Source organism: Dreissena polymorpha, chromosome 14 (assembly GCF_020536995.1).
Source record: "Dreissena polymorpha isolate Duluth1 chromosome 14, UMN_Dpol_1.0, whole genome shotgun sequence".
NCBI lineage: Eukaryota > Metazoa > Mollusca > Bivalvia > Myida > Dreissenidae > Dreissena > Dreissena polymorpha.
In genome coordinates this window covers 65,155,122-65,174,819 of record NC_068368.1, presented here as the reverse complement: position 1 = coordinate 65,174,819, position 19,698 = coordinate 65,155,122, and the positions used below count along the sequence as shown (strand labels likewise).

At 36.1% G+C, this 19,698-nt stretch overlaps 1 protein-coding gene across 3 annotated transcripts in view; it reads right to left on the bottom strand.

Moving 5' to 3' along the window:
* Positions 1-19,698, bottom strand: part of LOC127856845 (glutamate-rich protein 3-like) — a 78,992-nt gene that overhangs the window by 25,120 nt on the left and 34,174 nt on the right. The window contains exons 7-12 of one of the 3 annotated variants that reach the window (XM_052392987.1): positions 17,719-17,766; positions 17,259-17,276; positions 14,429-14,633; positions 10,982-11,168; positions 7,577-7,752; positions 1,561-1,599 (exon numbers count right to left, since the gene is read on the bottom strand). In XM_052392987.1, coding sequence (XP_052248947.1) covers positions 1,561-1,599; positions 7,577-7,752; positions 10,982-11,168; positions 14,429-14,633; positions 17,259-17,276; positions 17,719-17,766 — 673 coding nt within the window. The remainder of the gene's footprint in view (positions 1-1,560; positions 1,600-7,576; positions 7,753-10,981; positions 11,169-14,428; positions 14,634-17,258; positions 17,277-17,718; positions 17,767-19,698) is intronic. The other 2 variants (XM_052392988.1, XM_052392989.1) reach the window with 2 other exon arrangements.

Sequence of the window (19,698 nt, the reverse complement as noted above, 5' to 3'; positions counted from 1 at the left end):
ATGGAGAGAGAACAGGACATACTAGCCACGTCATGCTTAATCAGGTCTTATGCCAGATGCGCCCAGTATTGCTCCAGACTAGCCTGTGCTATGACATGGTCTGTTCAGGAGCTTCGCTGTCCACTTTAACGTCATGCAAGGTTACAAGGTCTCATTAGTGGACAGAATAGTTCCTGGCCAGAATGCGCTGATTTGCAGGCTGTCCTGGAGTTAGGCTTGACACATATGACATAAGACCCATTTTTGCATGATGCGGTTCATACAATACCAGCAGATCTACCCATATCAGAACAATTAAGTATATCATACAATACACTGAGAAGTAATTGTTATGGAACACTTGAAATGGCCTATTGACAATTTCATATCAACATTACGTTACTCATCTAAGATAACTGTGCAAACTATACCTGTGAACTTTATTTGTATCAGAGATCAAATCTACTTATTGAAGCAAACTTGAGCAATTTTTTTGATAATGTCATACAAATATTCCCCCATCCCTCTAACAGATCTGTTTGCATGTTTACATTTTATGTATTATTATTTAACTTTAAAACTTAAGCATATGGATTTACTTCAAATTTTGTCTTTTTTTCAACCTTGAAATGTTACAGCATAATCCTGTTTTGAGCCAGTGAAGAGTCCTAGATTTTTGTTCATGGTTCATGGACGGGTTTGTAATTTTATAACAATGCTATTTTATAATTGTAATTAGAACAAGAGATGTGTTTGTCAGAATCACAATGCCCGGCCTATTGCGCCGCTTTAAAGACATATATTTGACCTTTGACCTTGAAGATTGACCTTTCAACCACTCAAAATGTGCAGCTCCATGAGATACACATGCATGTCAAATATCAAGTTGCTATCTTCAATATTGCAAATATTATGACCAAGGTTAAAGTTAAGTGACAGACACACAGACAGACAGGCCAAAAACAATATACCCCGATCATTCGATCCAGGGGGCATAAAAATAACAACATGAGAACAGTGCACACATTTTCATGCACATCTGTCTACACTTTTCAGATAGAAATCAATTTACTGGGGCCAGCACGATTACAATGGTTTGCATTCATGAAGTCTAGACATATAAGGCCGAAATTTTGCAAATATTCATAAGAAAGTTGCTACTTTATGACATTGATGTATAATCGCATGTCATACCTTCAATTCTTATTGGAACTTCAGTAAAACAATTCAAGAGTAAATTAAAAGATCAACACTTCAGTACAAACAGCAGACCTTTAAAGTAATCAGATTAGAGAAGGTCACATATATCAATAGGTAAATATCAATTTAAGAGAAACACAGAAACTAAAGTCCATCCTTAAATTATCAGTCCCTGGAAAAATAACAAATCAATAAGCATTATATAAATACATTTACAGTGTGTTTTTTCGCGGTAATTTTTCCCAATTGATACAGTTCCTAAACTTCCCAACTGGGCAACAAAAATCGCTGTAATGTAACCTTGCTGTGTGATGTCAATGTCAGTACAACCACTGCATACAATGTGCAAAAAGGAAGGGGGTTACTAAAGTAAATGCCTACCTTTAGATTCCTCATCCTCAAAATCGTCATCATAGTTATCTGGAATGAAGGAAGAATATTATAAGGACTCATTTTTATTCCTGTATTAAGTTATATCACAATAATTAAATTATATTTGATTGTTTTACATTGTTGTATGTTTATAACTAATTGTACCTAGAAGGAAAATAAGTTTATCCAGTTCAAACTAGAGCTTTGTCACAGACGTGACGAATACCCCCACATAATATTTTGCATGTCGTCTTCACAAAAAACAGCGGACAACATGCTCAATTTTTAAAACGCACTAAGTGACCCCTTGACCTAGTTTATGACCCAGAAAGGCCCATGTTCTAACTTGACCTTAAGATCATCTCCATAAAACTTCTGACCAAGTTTGGTGAAGATCGGATGTAAACTACTTGAATTAGAGACCGGACACCATGCTGAATGTTAAAAAACGCACTAAGTGACCCCGTAACCTAGTTTTAGGCCCGGAATCACCCATGTTCAAACTTGTCCTAGAGTTCATTTAGAAAAAACTTGTGACCAAGTTTGGTGAGGATTGGATGAAAACTACTTGAATTAGAGAGCGGACAACATGGTGAGGTTTAAAACGCACTAAGATACCCCGTGATCTAGTCTTTGACCTGGCATGACCCATATTCAAACTTGACCTAGACATCATCTAGATACAACTTCTGACCAAGTTTGGTGAAGACTGGATGAAAACTACTTGAACTAGAGCTTTGTCACAGACGTGACGAATACCCCCACATGCCGCATTGACACAGAATATTTTGCATTGTTGTCTTCAAAAAAAACAGCGGACACCATGCTCAATGTTTAAAACGCATTAAGTGACCCTGTGACCTGGTTTTTGACCCTGCATGGCCCATGTTCGAACTTGACCTACACATCATCTAGATACAACTTCTGACCGAGTGTGGCAAAGATCGGATGAAAACTACTTGAATTAGAGAGCAGACACCATACTGAATGTGTAAAACGTAGCCCAGTGACCTAGTTTTTGACCCAGCATGACCCATATTTGAACTTGACCTAGACATCATCTAGATACAACTTCTGACCAAACTTGGTGAAGATCGGATGAAAACTACTCGATTAAGAGAGCGGACACCATGCTCAATGTTAAAAATGCACTAAGTGACCCTGTGACCTAGTTTTTGACCTGCCATGACCCATGTTCAAACTTGGCCTAGACATCATCTAGATACAACTTCTGACCAAGTTTGGTGAAGCTCTGTTGAAAACTACTTGAATTAGAGAGCGGACAACATGCTGAATGTTTAAAACGCACTAAGTGACCCCGTGACCAATTTTTGACCCGGCAAGGCCCATGTTCAAAGTTGGCCTAGATATCATCTAGATACAACTTCTGACCAAGTTTGGTGAACATCGGATGAAAACTTCTTGATAGAGCGGACACTTAATACGGACAGACAGACAGACCGACACACCGACCGACCGACAGACAAGCTCACTCCTATATACCCCCCTAAACTTCGTTTGTGGGGGAATAATTAGAGAGCGGACAACATTGTGATTTTTAAAACGCACTTAGTGACCCCATGACCTTGTTTTTGACTCAGCATGACCCATATTTAAACTTGCCCTTGACATAATCAAGATACAACTTCTGACCAATTTTGGTGAAGATTGGATAAAAACTACTTGAATTAGAGAGCAGACAACATGGTGAGGTTTAAAACACACTAAGTGACCCCGTGACCTAGTTTTTAACCCGGCATGGCCCATGTTCGAACTTGACCTACACATCATCTAGTTACAACTTTTGACCAAGTGTAGTGAAGATCGGATTTAAACTACTTGAAAAAGAGAGCGGACACCATAAACAATGTGTAAAACATACTACATGACCCTGTGACCTAGTTTTTGATCTTGCATGGCCCATGTTCGAACTTGGCCTTCAGATCATCTAGATAAAACTGATGACCAAGTTTGGTGAAGATCGGATGAAAAGTACTTGAATAAGAGAGGACACCATGCTGAATGTTAAAAAACGCACTAAGTGACCCCGTGACCTAGTTTTTGACCCCGCAAGGCCCATGTTCACACTTGGCCTAGACATCATGTAGATACAACTTGTGACGAAGTTTGGTGAAGATCGGATGAAAAATACTTGAATTAGAGAGCAGACACTTAATACGCACCGACAGACAGACAGACTGACAGACCGACGTACCGACAGACAAGTTCACTCCAATATACCCCCCTAAACTTTGGTTGTGGGGGTATAACAATATGTAAACAAGTGAAAATATCATAATTTAAATGATGAAAACTTCACAGCAACATGTTAACAATTCCTTTATTATGACAACAATATAACAGGTAAAAATAAAAGGTTCTTAAAGTACTACAAAGTATAATTCATAGAACACCACATGCACCTGATTTTTCTTGATTGTGACACAGTTGTTGGTAACAAACCTACAATCCTTAAACATGCTATCAACTTAACCCTTTACCACTTATGTATGTATTTTGAAGCATTTGTAGTCCCTTAGAAAGTTACATTTAATTTAATACCTTTCTTACTAAATTCAAGTTGTAAAGCCTTCATTTCCAATCCTTCGTTATTGATGTGCAGCAAACAGCATAAAACCCAGCATAAGACAGCAACTTATTCGCAGGCTGTTCTGGTTTTATGCTGTTGCACATAGCAATTTTCACTTTGCTTCTAAGTGGGTAAGGTTTAAACATGCTATCAACTTAACAATACTCATAATAACCACATAGTGGGTAAGGGTTAAACATGCTATCAACTTAACAATACTCATAATAACCACATAGTGGGTAAGGGTTAAACATGCTATCAACTTAACAATACTCATAATAACCACATGAGCATGCAGGTGGAGGGGGGGGGGTATTTTTTAATGCAATGAGTCACATTCTGGGAAGACTAGACATAATGCATGTGCTAAAAATGTCGTCCCAGATTAACCTGTGCAGCCTGTCTGTGCTGCAGTCTGCACAGACTTATTATGGATGATAATTTCTGCTCCTTTTTGTATTCTAAGGAAGTCTCTTCAAAACAAAAATCCATTTTAGACAGAAATCGGTGTCCCTTTTGAGATGACACTTTACGCACATGCATTAACTCTATTGTTCTCAAGGCTCAACAAATAAACTTGAGCATTGTTAGAACCAACTCTACCAAGAGTTTAAAGCAACCCTGGGGTAGAAAGAGTAACATACCCAATTATAGCTTTTATAAATATTATTATTTCAATAGCATTAGTTGCATGGATCATGGCTTCAACACATTATCAGAAAAAAAATCAATATTTCATTACACTGTTTTGCAGCCATTGATTTTTTTTATATCTTTTAGCAAAGTTGGTTCATAATTTATATGCAAATTCAACAATATATGTTACCATGTTATCATGTCATACACAACATACATTTCCAATTACTCATTAATGCTGGCAATATTTTAAAACTTTGGACAAGATGGCGTAATTAAAAAAGAATTATTCCCACTGAAATTCATTGAATTAATATAACTCATTTTATTTTAGTGTAAACATGTTTACACTGAATATATTTAAACAAAACTCCCTTAAAACTGTCTAAGCAACCACTACATTAACAAACACAAAATTGCCAACATTAATAATCATCACTGTTAGCATTGCTGCACTAAAACATGAAAGAAATAAGTGAAAAGCCCTATGCTTTTATGTAAAACTAAAGAATCACATTAACCTGCAAATATGGTTTTGTTTTTAAAGTGAAAAACAAACATAAGAACTGTGAAAAGTCTTGTGCATTTCAACACCAAACCATGTACAACACTAAACATCTAATTCACCAGAAATGTCCTGAGTGGGAGACAATTTCTTCTCTTTAATAACCTCTTCTGACATTTCAGTTTTGATCTCAGCCTCATAATCGTCCTTGTATGTCGCCTTATTACTGTCCAAAACTGTAATAACACTGTCTCCTTTGATTTTCATTCTTTTACCCCCAGAATCTTTATTAGTCTTATGCCCTTTGTCCCAAATGTGTTGCATCTCATCCCTGTCAGAAACTTCATTTCCCTTATCCAACTGTTCTTTAATGCTTATATCCCTCTCAAAATCGTTGTTAATCTCTTCCTCTATAATCTCTTCAGCCTTGGTCTTATCAGTGCATTCACTGAAAACTTCATCCCCTATCTCTCTGAAAGTATCGTATTCATTATCTCTTTCTTCTGGTGACTTCTTCTCATTATTATCTACTTTATCCGCTCCATATGAAGCAAGCAAATCCAAGTTTTGCTCTGAATTATCCAGTCCTTGAACATTAACAAACTCTTCAGCATTTTTTTCTTCCTGTATGCGCATCAGATTTGGTAAGGAATCTTTTACAGATTCAGAACTTGAATCTGAATGTTTTCTCTTAGTCTTTACATCTTTAGCTTCATTTTCTGCACTTCCTCTTTTCCTGTTTGATTTATGGGGTTTAAATTTATCCTTATAAGTATAACTTGATAGAGAATTGTCTCCCTTAGATGAATCTTCTTCAACTTGTATGACAACCTTCTTCTCAGAGACGTTATGTTCTTCTAAATGTGGCAGCAGTAACAAATATAGGATGACACTCATTATAGGTGGCATAATGATTACAAAATTAATAGAGAATTAAATATATGAGCATTGTTCTGGGAACTCTGCCTGATGCATTTTGTTTCTAAAAGAAAGTGGAAATAAAATAGATAAAAAAACTGAAAAAAAAACTACAACAAAAAAGCCCTGTTTTTTCTAGCGGAAGGCTCATATATAATACTTTATATAATGATTGATATATATATATATATGTACATCTAGCGAGTTAGCTATCAACTGTAGTAGTTTATTGTCATCAGCTAGAATATTACACCACTGCTACTGTGAACAACCAAACTGGCTTCTAATACAATGGTTGCTAAAATAACACCACAACTTTAAGTCTTTTTTTATACATTCAAACACTAGGAAGCTTGGAAAAATTGAACATTAAAAAATTGTGCAACCAATTATTAAATAATCAATATATTCTCTCTGTATATCATGTAAATGATTTTTTATTTTAAGATTTGTTTAACCTTTTTATAACCACAATAATTTGGCAGCTTGATGACTGCATATCTGGGGAAATAAAAGAAAGGTTTAAAGGCCTTATAAAGGTGACAAATCCAATTATTATGCATATAAACTGGTCTAATTTTTACCGAATTTCAGTTACTCTTGCAGGAAAAATGCTTATAACACAGCTTAGGTGCAACATTGTCAAGAATTACGGAATATATACCCGTTTCATAATTGGAAGAAATGTTAACAACTTGGCAACTAACATGATGTGTAGCCTCAAAGCGGTGATGTATGCTAAAAATAGCCGAAAGAAAAATCAATTTTAATTCTATTTTAAACAACTTTTTACCAGCAGAAAGTAACTTATTAGATCACTACAAACGTTTTAACCATTTAGAAAAGACCTACTTTGTGAGTGATGCCGGAAAATCAACGATATATTTTTGGTGACCTTTCACTTTCACTTTCCCGAGTAAACAGCGATGTAAATAAACTGATTGTTTGTAAACACGATTGACTTGGAGGACACTGTATTTTGAGCTCAAAACAAGTTGTATTGCTCATATTTTTATGGTAATGACCAATAGCATATATATATTGTTTTTTGATAACCTTCATAAATAAAATATGAAAAAATAAATAAAAAAATCGGTAAATAATTACGGATCGTCACCTTTATAGGGCCTTTAATATTGTTTTTCATTAAAGTTCAGAGAAATTAACTTAACTTTCCCATTGAAAAAAACATTGTAAGAGCAGTAAGAGGAACACAACAAAGTTGGATAAAACTCTCTAAAACCAGATGCAAACATTACTTTTGTTTTCACCAGTCATATAACAACAAAATATCGCACACAACTCTCTAAAACCTAATGCAACCCCCACTTTTGTTTTAACTCATAAAACATGCAATAACAAAGCAACGTGCATACCATCATCGCTCTTTCCTGCAATGTAACCCTCTTTTTCCTGTTTCTTTTCTGTGATTGGTGTTCTTGGGGTTCCTGACACTGTGACCTCTTCTTGACCTTGGGGCTCCTTCTTCTTCTTAGCTGCTCCCTTCTTCAGTTTCAGGCTACGGGGTGGGGCTTGGACACTCAGCTTGCACCTGTTGACAGCAAGATACTGATTAAGATTTTGCCAGAATTAAGTTCTAAAATTTTTGTTGAAACCATAATTATTTGACTTCTCTTCACCCCCCCCTCCTCACCCTGCTGAAAACAAACCTAGCGTTTTTTCAGTGAAATTGTCTAACCCACCAGGCTTTGACTTTTCTCAACCTTTGAATTTTTTTTAACAGAAATCTTAACAAGGGCTGTTTGTAAAACATGCATGCAGCCCCATATGGGCTCTACGTTGTAGTGACAGCCATTGTGTGAATATGTTTTTTGTCACTGTGACCTTGACCTTTGACCTAGTGTCCTGAAAATCAATAGGGGTCATCTGCGAGTCCTGATCAATCTACCTATCAAGTTTCATGATCCTAGGCATAAGCGTTCTTCAGTTATCATCCGGAAACCATGTTACTATTTCGGGTCACCGTTACCTTGACCTTTGACCTAGTGACCTCAAAATCAATAGGGGTCATCTGCGAGTCATGATCAATGTACCTATGAAGTTTCATGATCCTAGGTATAAGCGTTCTTGAGTAATCATCCAGAAACCATTTTACTACTTCAGGTCACCATGACCTTGACCTTTGACCTAGTAACCTCAAAATCAATAGGGGTCATCTGCGAGTCATGATCAATGTACCTATGATGTTTCATGATCCTAGGCATAAGCGTTATTGAGTTATCATCTGGAAACCATTTTACTATTTCGGGTCACCGTGACCTTGACCTTTGACCTAGTGACCTGAACATCAATAGGGGTCATCTGCGAGTCATTATCAATCTACCTATCAAGTTTCATGATCCTAGGCATAAGCGTTCTTGAGTTATCACCCGGAAACCATTTTACTATTTCGGGTCACCGTGACCTTGACCTTTGACCTAGTGACCTGAAAATCAATAGGGGTCATCTGCCAGTCATTATCAATCTACCTATGAAGTTTCATGATTCTAGGCATAAGCGTTCTTGAGTTATCATCCGGAAACCATTTTACTATTTCGGGTCACCATGACCTTGACCTTTGACCTAGTGACCTGAAAATTAATAGGTTTCATCTGCGAGTCCTGATCAATCTACCTATCAAGTTTCATGTTTCTGGGCATAAGCTTTCTTGAGTTATCATCCAGAAACCATTTTACTATTTCGGGTCACCATGACCTTGACCTTTGACCTAGTGACCTCAAAATCAATAGGGGTCATCTGCGAGTCATGATCAATGTTCCTATGAAGTTTCATGATCCTAGGCATAAGCGTTCTTGAGTTATCATCCGGAAACCACCTGGTGGACCGACCGACCGACAGACCGACCGACATGAGCAAAGCAATATACCCCCTCTTCTTCGAAGGGGGGCATAATAAAAATTCTAACTGGTAGGGCTGAATGAATACATGGATTTTTTTGTATTAGCGAAAATACCAAAACTGAATACAAGACTACAGTCCGTAACCTGCCCGGGCGACCGCCTCTTAAATGCGACCAATAGTCAATAACGACCACACCGATTTCCTCCCGAACGATTTCGCTATATATTGAACCTGCGAATAAAGCCCACCTGCGAACAAAGACCAAAGACCGCCCTTTTACATTCCCAACAGTCCATTTTGATAGCTTACAACGACCACTGCAATTATAAAAATCAACGATTTTGCAACTTTCAAAAAAAACAAAATGGCCGCCATGACGGTGTGTAGTCACGTGATACACATCTTACCAGTGGACTCGTCGGTCGCTATGGAAATATCGGCAAGTGACAGTTTATTGTACTTGATAGCAGTTGTTTGTTTATTTAACACGCATTGCTAATTGGTAGTCGCCTGCTTCTTTTATGCATTTGACAGTTTGTCAAAAGTGTAAAAATATTGCCTTTGTATTAAAGTGACTTGCGATAATGTACAAATTGCTGAAAATATCAAAGACAAGTTTGGGGCTTTCATCAACTCATTAAGGAAATTAACTGTTTTATATCGATAACGATGCCTGAAATACAAACATTTTGATAGCCATTCCCTTCTTACATTTCTCCTTGATAAGACGTGCATAGATTATAGACAAGTAATAAGTTCAATTTAACCATCATGGCTTCCAAGCGTAAGTTCTTGATGTTGGAAGAATGCGTTGCGGTCATTAGTTTGTTAGTTTAAGGACACAGTTGTAGACGAGTGGCTAGTGATCTTGGTGTAGGCAAAACTCAAATCCAGAACATTCTGAATTACATGTACATATACATGTATGTCAATAATTATTTATAAATGTATATGATTAATGAAATAAATAATAAAAACATAAGGGAATGGAAATAATAAAAACAAAACTGTGTTTTCAATCCTTTATTTATTATACATGCATAAGTATTCAAACATTTAAACAAAAGAGCACAATAGATAAGGTACCTGTTAAAATACTACTAGCATATTTTGCAAAGTTTCAATCGACCCTGGGAATTAAGACCACCTGTGAACAAAGACCACAACGACCAAATCCCTTGCGTGGTCTTTATAGACAGGTTAGACTGTATTGCCAAGCAATATATGTCGCCTACCGGCTCCACCATTGTCAGATACTCCATCATTGTCAATTTTGTTGTTGTTTTGTTGCCATAGCAACCAGAATTTGTGACGTAGGAACAAAATGAAATGACGTGCATAATATCCATATTGCCATCTATCCATGTTTCAAGTTTCATAAAAAAAATATTAAGAAATTTTAAAATTATCGCAGGATCCAGAAAAGTGTGACAGACTGACAGACAGACAGAGCACAAACCATCCGGTGAAACTGGTAGGGGACAATTATAAAGATTCATCACTTCGTTTTACAACAGTTTAACTGCTCGTTCAGCTTGAAATTATATTGGAAACAAGATGTGTTTTTGTAACACTATGTCCCCCACAATATATTTGACCTTTAACCTTGAAGGATGACCTTGACATTGACCTTTCACCACTCAAAATGTGCAGCTCCATAAGATCCACATGCATGCCAAATATGAAGTTGATAACTTTAGTATTGCAGAAGTTATGGCAAATGTAAAAGTTTGATGCAAACAAACAAACCCACAAACAGACAGGGCAAAAACAAAATGTCCCCCAGTATAGACCGGGAGACATAAAAAAAAGTTATAGGACAATCCTAACACACTGACCAACCAACAATCCACATGGTAACTTCATTATACTAACATCTTTTCAAAACTGTTGCATCAAATATTATAAATGTCACCTACTTGTAGCAGGGTGTAGCCCCAGTGATGCCAGTCAGACTAAAGTGGCCCATTTTTCCGCCAAGTTTCACGCCGATAGCATGCTTGTACTCGCAGCATGTGCTCACACGGCAGTCAACACGTCCGTCGATGTACACCGTGAGGCTGAATGGGTAACCACGGTGGCGGCGTGACACAAAGGAAAATGTGCCTGGAAATGTGAAGGATAATATGTGTGGAGAACAAATGAAAACTATTACGAGTCACTCACAATTTCAAAAAACATTTCCTGATTCCATAACATCAGTTTAAACCAATATTTTTCATATTGCAAAAAGTGTACAAAAATGCTATTGTCAAAAATTACAAGTTTTAAACCTGAGAACTAATTTCATATTTTGTACTACACCATCATCTTTCTAATAGTTAAAATAATGTAATGGGAACTTAAGTCATTGATTCTTAAAACACATTTTTCTTCTTACGAAATGTGAGCATTTTTATTGTAATATACTACTGTGAAACCATTTATTTTCGTCAGCACGAAATTTCGTCCTTTTTAAAAAAATGACTTTTTCATCAGCACTTAAATTCGTCCATTTCTGGTTTTGAGAAAAAAAGCGTCCGATTTGTTTATAATGTTTGTAATACATGTAGTACGCGGTTGCGAAAAAAATCGTGCTGGGGAAAGAGGGGTGACACTTGGTAGTCACTTGCAGGAGGTGGGCCTTGTTTGACATATGCCAACTAACAAGTCTGTTATCTCAGGTGATAGTAACTGTCCCTTATTATTTTATGTTATTGACACGTTCTTTGTTATGATTAGCGGATAAGTGAGAATGAATAACCGTTTATGAGTGTTTTAAACAACTAAGCCAATTGCCACTTAGTCTTTTCCCATTACAATCACGGACAACCAAACACAAATCAATATGTTCTTTATTAATTTGTAATAAAAGCGCAGAATATATTTCAGTCAGGTGTTGATCACACATCGTCATATTTTAATTGTGTTTAATAGTATTGTCTTTAATCCGGATTCGCCGCGTGTTGGCTGTATAATCTGCAACACCCCTGAAAAACACAATACACACAATGGGTAATAAAGTTGTTAACAATTAGCGCTAATCAACACTATTATACCTTAACGAAGTCGACGCATTCGATACAGCCTTATTGCATTCGCGTTTTACAGGAAATGTCAGTTGTCAGTACACTGTATAATGTACACCCCTTTGTGTCAAAACCGGATTTAACTTGAGTGTGAATAATCGACTGTTTCATGTTCTTTGTATCAATACCATCCGGGTATCTGTACTATAAGTTTACCAGTCTACAAACAAGGTGCGCGCTTTCGCATATGGGTATTTGGAAGTTCAAAAAATTGACCTTCAGTTTAGCGTTCACGCCGTCGAACGCATTTAGCAATATAACTAGTTTTTTTTCCACTATTTCTTTACTTGCAAAAAAATACTAGTGGCTTATAACTTACCTTGCAATCTTTTTTCTCGCATTTTGCGAGTGTGCGAGTGTTAATTTTGAGCCCTGTGTATATGCGTGGATTACGCTGGATTTAAATGCGTCATGCCTACGGTAATTCAGTCTTATTTGTTTCAAATATGAGACATGATTGTTCGTTAGGATCTTGAATTTGTCCATCGGTTGAAGGACAAAAAAGACGAAAATTAATGTCTGACGAATAATAATGGTTTCACAGTATTTTACCATTAATATATCCAGAAAGCGTTCCCATCTTGAAAGCTCATGTTGTTTAACATTCCTTTGAAACAGAAAACTTTCTAGTTACAGATACACCTACTTCCAATGCAAACTTAGACAGGCCTTATGCTGCTGTTTGCCATATTTGCCAATGGCTACAAATGAGCAATTTTGGTCACAGAAATGTGAATTAGTCTAAAACGTTTTCATCATTTAACCCAATACAACATCCAAAATTACAATGATTTCTATGTTTTTCCGTAATTTGGCTATAGAAACTTTTGAGAACAGGGGAGCCTTGCTGAGACTAAGTAGCAAGCTCAATGCAGAGTTGTTGTTCCTTGCTCTCACATACAATGTCTGCTATCACAAGAAAATCCTACCAGATTTGGTAGGATCTGATTTGTTTTGTTTAAGTATTATATTATGAAAAGTAGTATCATTTTCTTTTATATTTTTAACATAGCTTATAAGCAGGGATCATATTTTCCCGCAACATCAATCGGTCCGGATATAAATGGGGAAAAGTATCCGAAAATGTGTATCCGAAATCATGACAAATTACGTTTAAATCTATACCATTGATTTTGCCATTCATGAAGGTGGTATAAAACATGAGCAAGTAAAATTCCCTTAGGCATTTTATTTTAAATGGAACGAGTTTTCTCAACTGGTTTTATCATTTGGTATTTCATTGTTGTTGTGTGTGCTGTTTTATCAGACTTTTTTATCGTTGTCAATATTATTAATCTGTGTAAGTCTATACCGATGTTTAAAATTGTTGTCAACTCGATAATATCTTACAAACATGCACTGAACCAAACAAATGTCTGTGCGTAGGTTGGCTACTGACAACAACAAACCAAATAATTAAGAAATAATATGTTGTCAAATAACCCATGTCCGATGGTTTAGATGCATAGGGATTTAATCACGAGAGCGAAACATTTGAAACCACACATCTAATTTTCCGGTCGTGAGTTATTCAACAACAAAGTATAAAGTACACGAATTATTTCGATTCTAACACGGTTTTACTAAAGATTTTTTCAATGTATATTATTTTTCTTGTGTACTATTTTATTTGAAGTTCCGCCTATAAAAATAACTTTCGGCTGTTCTGTCGATCAGATCCGCGACTTTCATTCATAATAATTTTATTACCGGAGTATAACGCTGGTGGGAAATGTATCGGCATGTTTTGTTTAGTTACAGCGTGCATTCAGACGCGTCTTTTTGGATGCGTCTTTAATCCGCTGTTCACAAGTTTTTTATTCTTGGTCTGACGTGCAATAAACCGGTCCTGACCGGTTTAGAGACTGCAGCGAATGGTTTATAACACCTTATCGAGATAAGAATGTCATTAGGGTGTGTATACATGTACACTGTGTATTCGATTTCATGACATGGGAATTTTAATAGCAAACAGAATCGGACCAACTGTTTGGGATTTTCAATCGGTCTTTCATGACCCCAATCGGTTTAGGACCGACAAAACCGAAAAAAATATGATCCCTGCTTATAAGTTTAGGTTTATTTTTATTTTTTTTATTACTTAAATTGAATAAAAGTTAAAATAACAACGGGAACATTAATGTTTCTCGTGGCTCATTAATATCATTATGAAGGCAGGGATTTGATCCAGTTGTGCTGATTCCAGTCAAATCTCTGGGCGGAGGCTGACGTAGGACTAAGTGACCTGAAACAACAACAACAATCTACTTCCTCCTTGAAAAAACAACAAGAACCTACTTCCTCCCTGGATCCTCTCCTTGAAGACGGGGAGAGTGTTGCCCCCGCAGTGCTGCTGCTCTATGCTGACCTCCTGGGTAGGGTCAAACTGGTCACGTGGCAGGGTCAGGTTGGGCCCGTGGTACTTCATGGTGATCTCACACAGGGTCTGGATCTCTCCTTGATGCATCATGGCAGGTTCCTGGCGGTGCAGCATCAGAGAACCCTGCAGGAACCGGACTTGTTGAGATGGTTGTTGTATTGGATTTATGTAGATATCATGCTTGCAAAATATATGAACCAGGACCTGTATTCACCAAACAATTCTTAGACTTAAGACTCAAATTAATCGAATTTAAATATTCTAGAATTGCTTTATTTGACATCAATCACCTCTAATTCAGTATCTTTTTATTAAGGATATTTGATAGCTGCCAAAGGCACCATATGAAGCCCATGCATATTCAAGGTCAGAAGTGCTTTTTCTTGGTTCGAAGTCTACTCATTATTCATAAGTCTAAGAGTGGGTTGGTGAATACAAGCACATGCTGGAAGTGTGAGAAGAGAAGTTTAGGGAACTAAAGGAATGTAAGATGGTTGGACAATAGTGTAGTTTTGTAACTGATGACCAGATTGTATACCTAAGCTGGTTTCACTGGATCTACAGTGAGTAAAATATGGGCCATGCTCTGTGAAAAGGGGTTTAATGCATGTGCGTAAAGTGTCGTCCCAGATAAGCCTGTGCAGTCCGTACAGGATAATCAGGGAAGGCAACTCTGCTTTCATAACATTTTTCGTTCCATAAAAGTCTCTTTTAAGCAAAAAATCAAGTTTAAGCAGAAAGTGGTGTCACTGATTAGCCTGTGTTGATTGCACAGGCTAATCTGGAGCAACACTTAAAGCACATGCATTAAACCCCTTTTTCACAGAGCACAGCTCATTTGTTTACATGTACTTAACTTATTTACATTAGCCCCATTCTTGAAAAACTGGGTTAAATTAAATTGCATGTGCATAAAGTGTCGTCCCAGATTAGCCTGTGCAGTCTCAATCAGGAACGACACTTTCCGCTTTTATATTATTTTTTATTCCAAGAAAGTCTCTACTTAGCAAAATATCAAGTTTAGGCACAAAAGTGTTGTCCCTGATTACCCTGTGCAGACTGCACAGGCTAATCTGGGACGACACTCAAGGCACATACATTAAACCTCTTTTTCACAGAGCATGGCTCATTTGTTTACATGTACTTAACTTATTCACATGAGCTCCATTCCTGGAAAAATGGGTTAATGCATGTGCGTAAAGTGACGTCCTAGATTAGCCTGTGTAGTCTGCACAGGCAAGTCAGGGACAACTATTTTAACCTAGACTGGATTTTTGTTTGGAAAACTTCCTTTTAAAAGATTAATGTCATAAACATTCAAGCATAAAATATAGCTTTTATGCTTGTAATGCAGGAACAAAGTGTAACTCTGCAATATTATAGACCACCAGCACAATGACTCTCTATTTAAATAATGTGACAGTTCTAATTGATAATTCATTGAGTCTGGTCACTTATAGTAGCAAGAAACATCCTAAGAATTGGCTCAGTGCGAAAACGCAGTAATTATATAAAGAAAATATTGATAGGAAATCAAAGATAAACAATTCAATATTGATAAATGAAATACCTTGTGTAGTCATGATTATAATCTCAATGCAAAAGCAAAATGTCATACTTTAAAATGATATGCAAACAATGGCCAGTGGTTTATGTTCCTATAAAAATTGTAATGTTTAATAGCATTTTTACATAAAATCACATACTAGCAGACATGCTTCTAGGAAAAACAAGCCAACAAGCCAACAAGCCGATAAGCCAAATCACAACTAAGCTCTATGCAGGTTATTGTGATTCCACAGATTTGAATACATTTTGATGCATGTGTTTCAATTGAAATGGGTAAATAAATTTTAAAAACTAATTATATTAAGATGTTCATGGGCTATTGTCTAGAACATTATGTTAATGAGTTTCACATGCTCAGTAACAATCCTATAGCATAAAACCTGCTTTTAGGGATTAGGTTTTCTTTGTTTTAAATTCAAATATTTATAGTCTGCAGTGCGCCGCACGTTAGAGCCTCTATAACGCTCAAAATCAACACAAAATTCGTAAAGTATTTCGTAAAATAAAGTTAACACTTAAACAATAAGTGTTCCTTATTCAATGCTAGTTGTGGAATGATTTAACAAAGATTTTTGTAGATATAAAATGCTCTTTTTTATTTATTTGTGACACAATTCCATTTTAATTTGCGGCGAATATATCTATTCATACGACACACAAACACGAAAATGGTACCATGTCAGTGTTATTGTGCCGTATGAATAGATATTGTTGCCAGAAATTAAAAAGATTTAAATATGCTAAACAATAATGAAAACAAGCATTTTGTATCTACAAACATCTGTTTTACTAGACCACATCTGGTGTTGAAATTTTGGCAATTGCCATAAGGAACACTGATTTTTAATTGTTTAGCTTTATTTTACGAAATATTGTGCGAAATGTTTGTTGATTTTGAGTAGTAATGGGGCTTTGATTGTTATCAATTCGATTTCACTAAGAAAATATTTTAAATTAATCAACCAAATAACTCAATATTTGAATTCTAATTGGCTTAACATTTTAAAAAATTGAAAAGCTCAAAGGGTTAGAAATATATCTCATTAAACAAGCAAAACAATAACTTTTTAACAATCAAACTGCATTCAAAACTACCAAGACAGGAATGAAAAGCCATTTTAAAATGTTAAAATGCAAAAAAAATCTTTGTATGGACAGAATCACTTCAAAATGACTCACTTCATTGTGTGGTGAGAGCTGTAAAAATGATCACAAAAAACAAATAATAAGTGAATAAAAGCTAACAAAATAAACACAAAAAAAAAAAGATGTTTCAATTTATTTTATTTTTTTGTCTTTTGTTTAACTCGCAGCTGGCAATTTAATAGACAAAAAAAATCATTACTCATTGATCATAATTAGTACATTTACAGAAAAATATGTCACATGATTTGCACATAATGTTTAAAAAAATATTACAGTCATTTTATTTGTTACACAATTAATGGTTCATAGTTATGCATGATCAACTATGGTGTGCAATTAACTTACTTGATTAAATTTTCATAAAAACAACCTTATTCAGGGTGATACATTCCTTAAGGATTGCACCTATGTTAACTAAAATAAGAACATACTTCAATGACATAACACGATCATAGAGAGGTTAGTAACGTAAGGAACATTAGTTGACACATACTTCCACCGTATTTTGGTCTTTCTCAAGATTCCTGTCAGCTGATCCCCCCTGGAAAGGAGATTTGAAGCGCATGATGTACAGGGGAAACAACTCTAGCTATGATGTAAAGGGAAACAACTCTAGCTATGTGATGAACCAAAGGGAGGGAAATCTAGCATTGGGAAGTTACAAGAGACCCAGCTCTTGTACTATGCTGTAACAAGGGCAACATCTCTAGCTATATGATGTAACAAGGGCACCAATTAAAAACTTTTTAATAAACAGGACCATAACTCTATCTCAACAAGAGCACCGGATAACGGGTGCCACGCTCGGCTGCGGGTGCAGTTTTTAATAAATGAAAGCTTGTCAGAATTGTTTTTTTGTGTGTTTTTTTTTAGAGGTCACAGTGATCTTGACCTTTGACATAGTGACCCAAAAATGGGTATGGCATGTAGAACTCAACAAGGTGCAGCTACATAAGAAGTTTCAAAGTTGTAGGTTGAAGCACTTTGATTTTAGAGCCAATGTTCAAAACCTTAACAAAATGTTAAGGTTTTAGCACGGTGGACCACACAACATCGGACACGATGAGCTGGCTATGACAATACCTCGGGTTTTCTCCGAAAACAGCCCAGCTAATAATAAAACCCTATAACCCTACCTCTATGATATTACAATGGCCAACATAGTTCAATGATGTAACAGTGGCAGGGATTCATGTTTGATGTTGAACAAAGGCAATATATAGTTTAAGCTCTAAAATGTAAGATGGGCAGCAACTCTAACTCTAACGATATGCATTTTTAAAAACTTTAGTTCTATGATGCTATAAAGATACCAACTCTAGCTCAATGATGTACATAGAAAAACAACTCTAGTTCTATATTTAATAACAGAATTTACTCAGTTCTATGATATAACAAAGGCAACATCTCCAGCCTTATGAGTTTACAATGATAACAACGCTAGCTCTTAGCATGTTACAGTATACTAAATACTTTTGGTGTGCAATGCTATACCCTCTAAAAACATGAACATCATTTATTTGAAGACACGGTCCTGTTTTGTGTCACTTGCCATGACTTTATTTTAGAATATTTCTGTGTGCAAATGGTAGGGATAACATTGTTGTTTAGTAGAAATTAACTCTTTTACTTGAAGGTTGGAGACTACATAAGACTTAGACAGATGGCGGGAATTAAACCCTCATCAACTGGAGAAAACCCGGTAAATAGATGGCCGTAAAACAGTGACTTTTGATTTGTGTCGAGTTATTTCTTACAATTGTCGCGTGACCTATCTTTTTTATTATTTAAATAAATTTGGCTTGGAATGCTCTTCGAGAAAAAGTATGCGCAAAAGTTTGACTTTATTTATTTGCTAATGTTATTGCTTTTACATTGAATTTGTTAACGAAATATTTTAGTATATTGTGACCTCTATGATGTAACATGGGCAACAATCATTACTCTATCCTGTAACAATAGCAAAAATTCTAGCTCTACATAATAACAAGGACAATAACTCTTTATCTGTGAAGTAACATAGGAAACAACATAGGCTCCATGTTGCAACAAGGTTAGCGATAAAGCTCTATGATGAAACACTAGCAACAACTCAAGCTCTATGATGCAAGAAAAGTAAAAACTCTTTATGACATAACATGATAAAACAACTCTTGTTATATGATGTAATAGGGCCAACAACTTCAGCAACATGAATGTCTTTGATGTACAAGTAACACAACCAATACATATTAATTATATCAAGGGAGACAATCATTGTGAAAACAATTTTACACAAGGGAGGCAACACACATTGACAATACAAAAATTATGCAACATCTATAAGGGAAGAGGACAACTACAACGAGCGAAGCATGGTAAAGGGAAGATAACCCTGGGTTATGGTAAGGTTAGCGTTAGTGTTAGGGGTCGGGTTAGGGTTAAGGTATGGGTTAAGGCTAATCCTAACCCTAACCCGACCCCTAACCCTAAC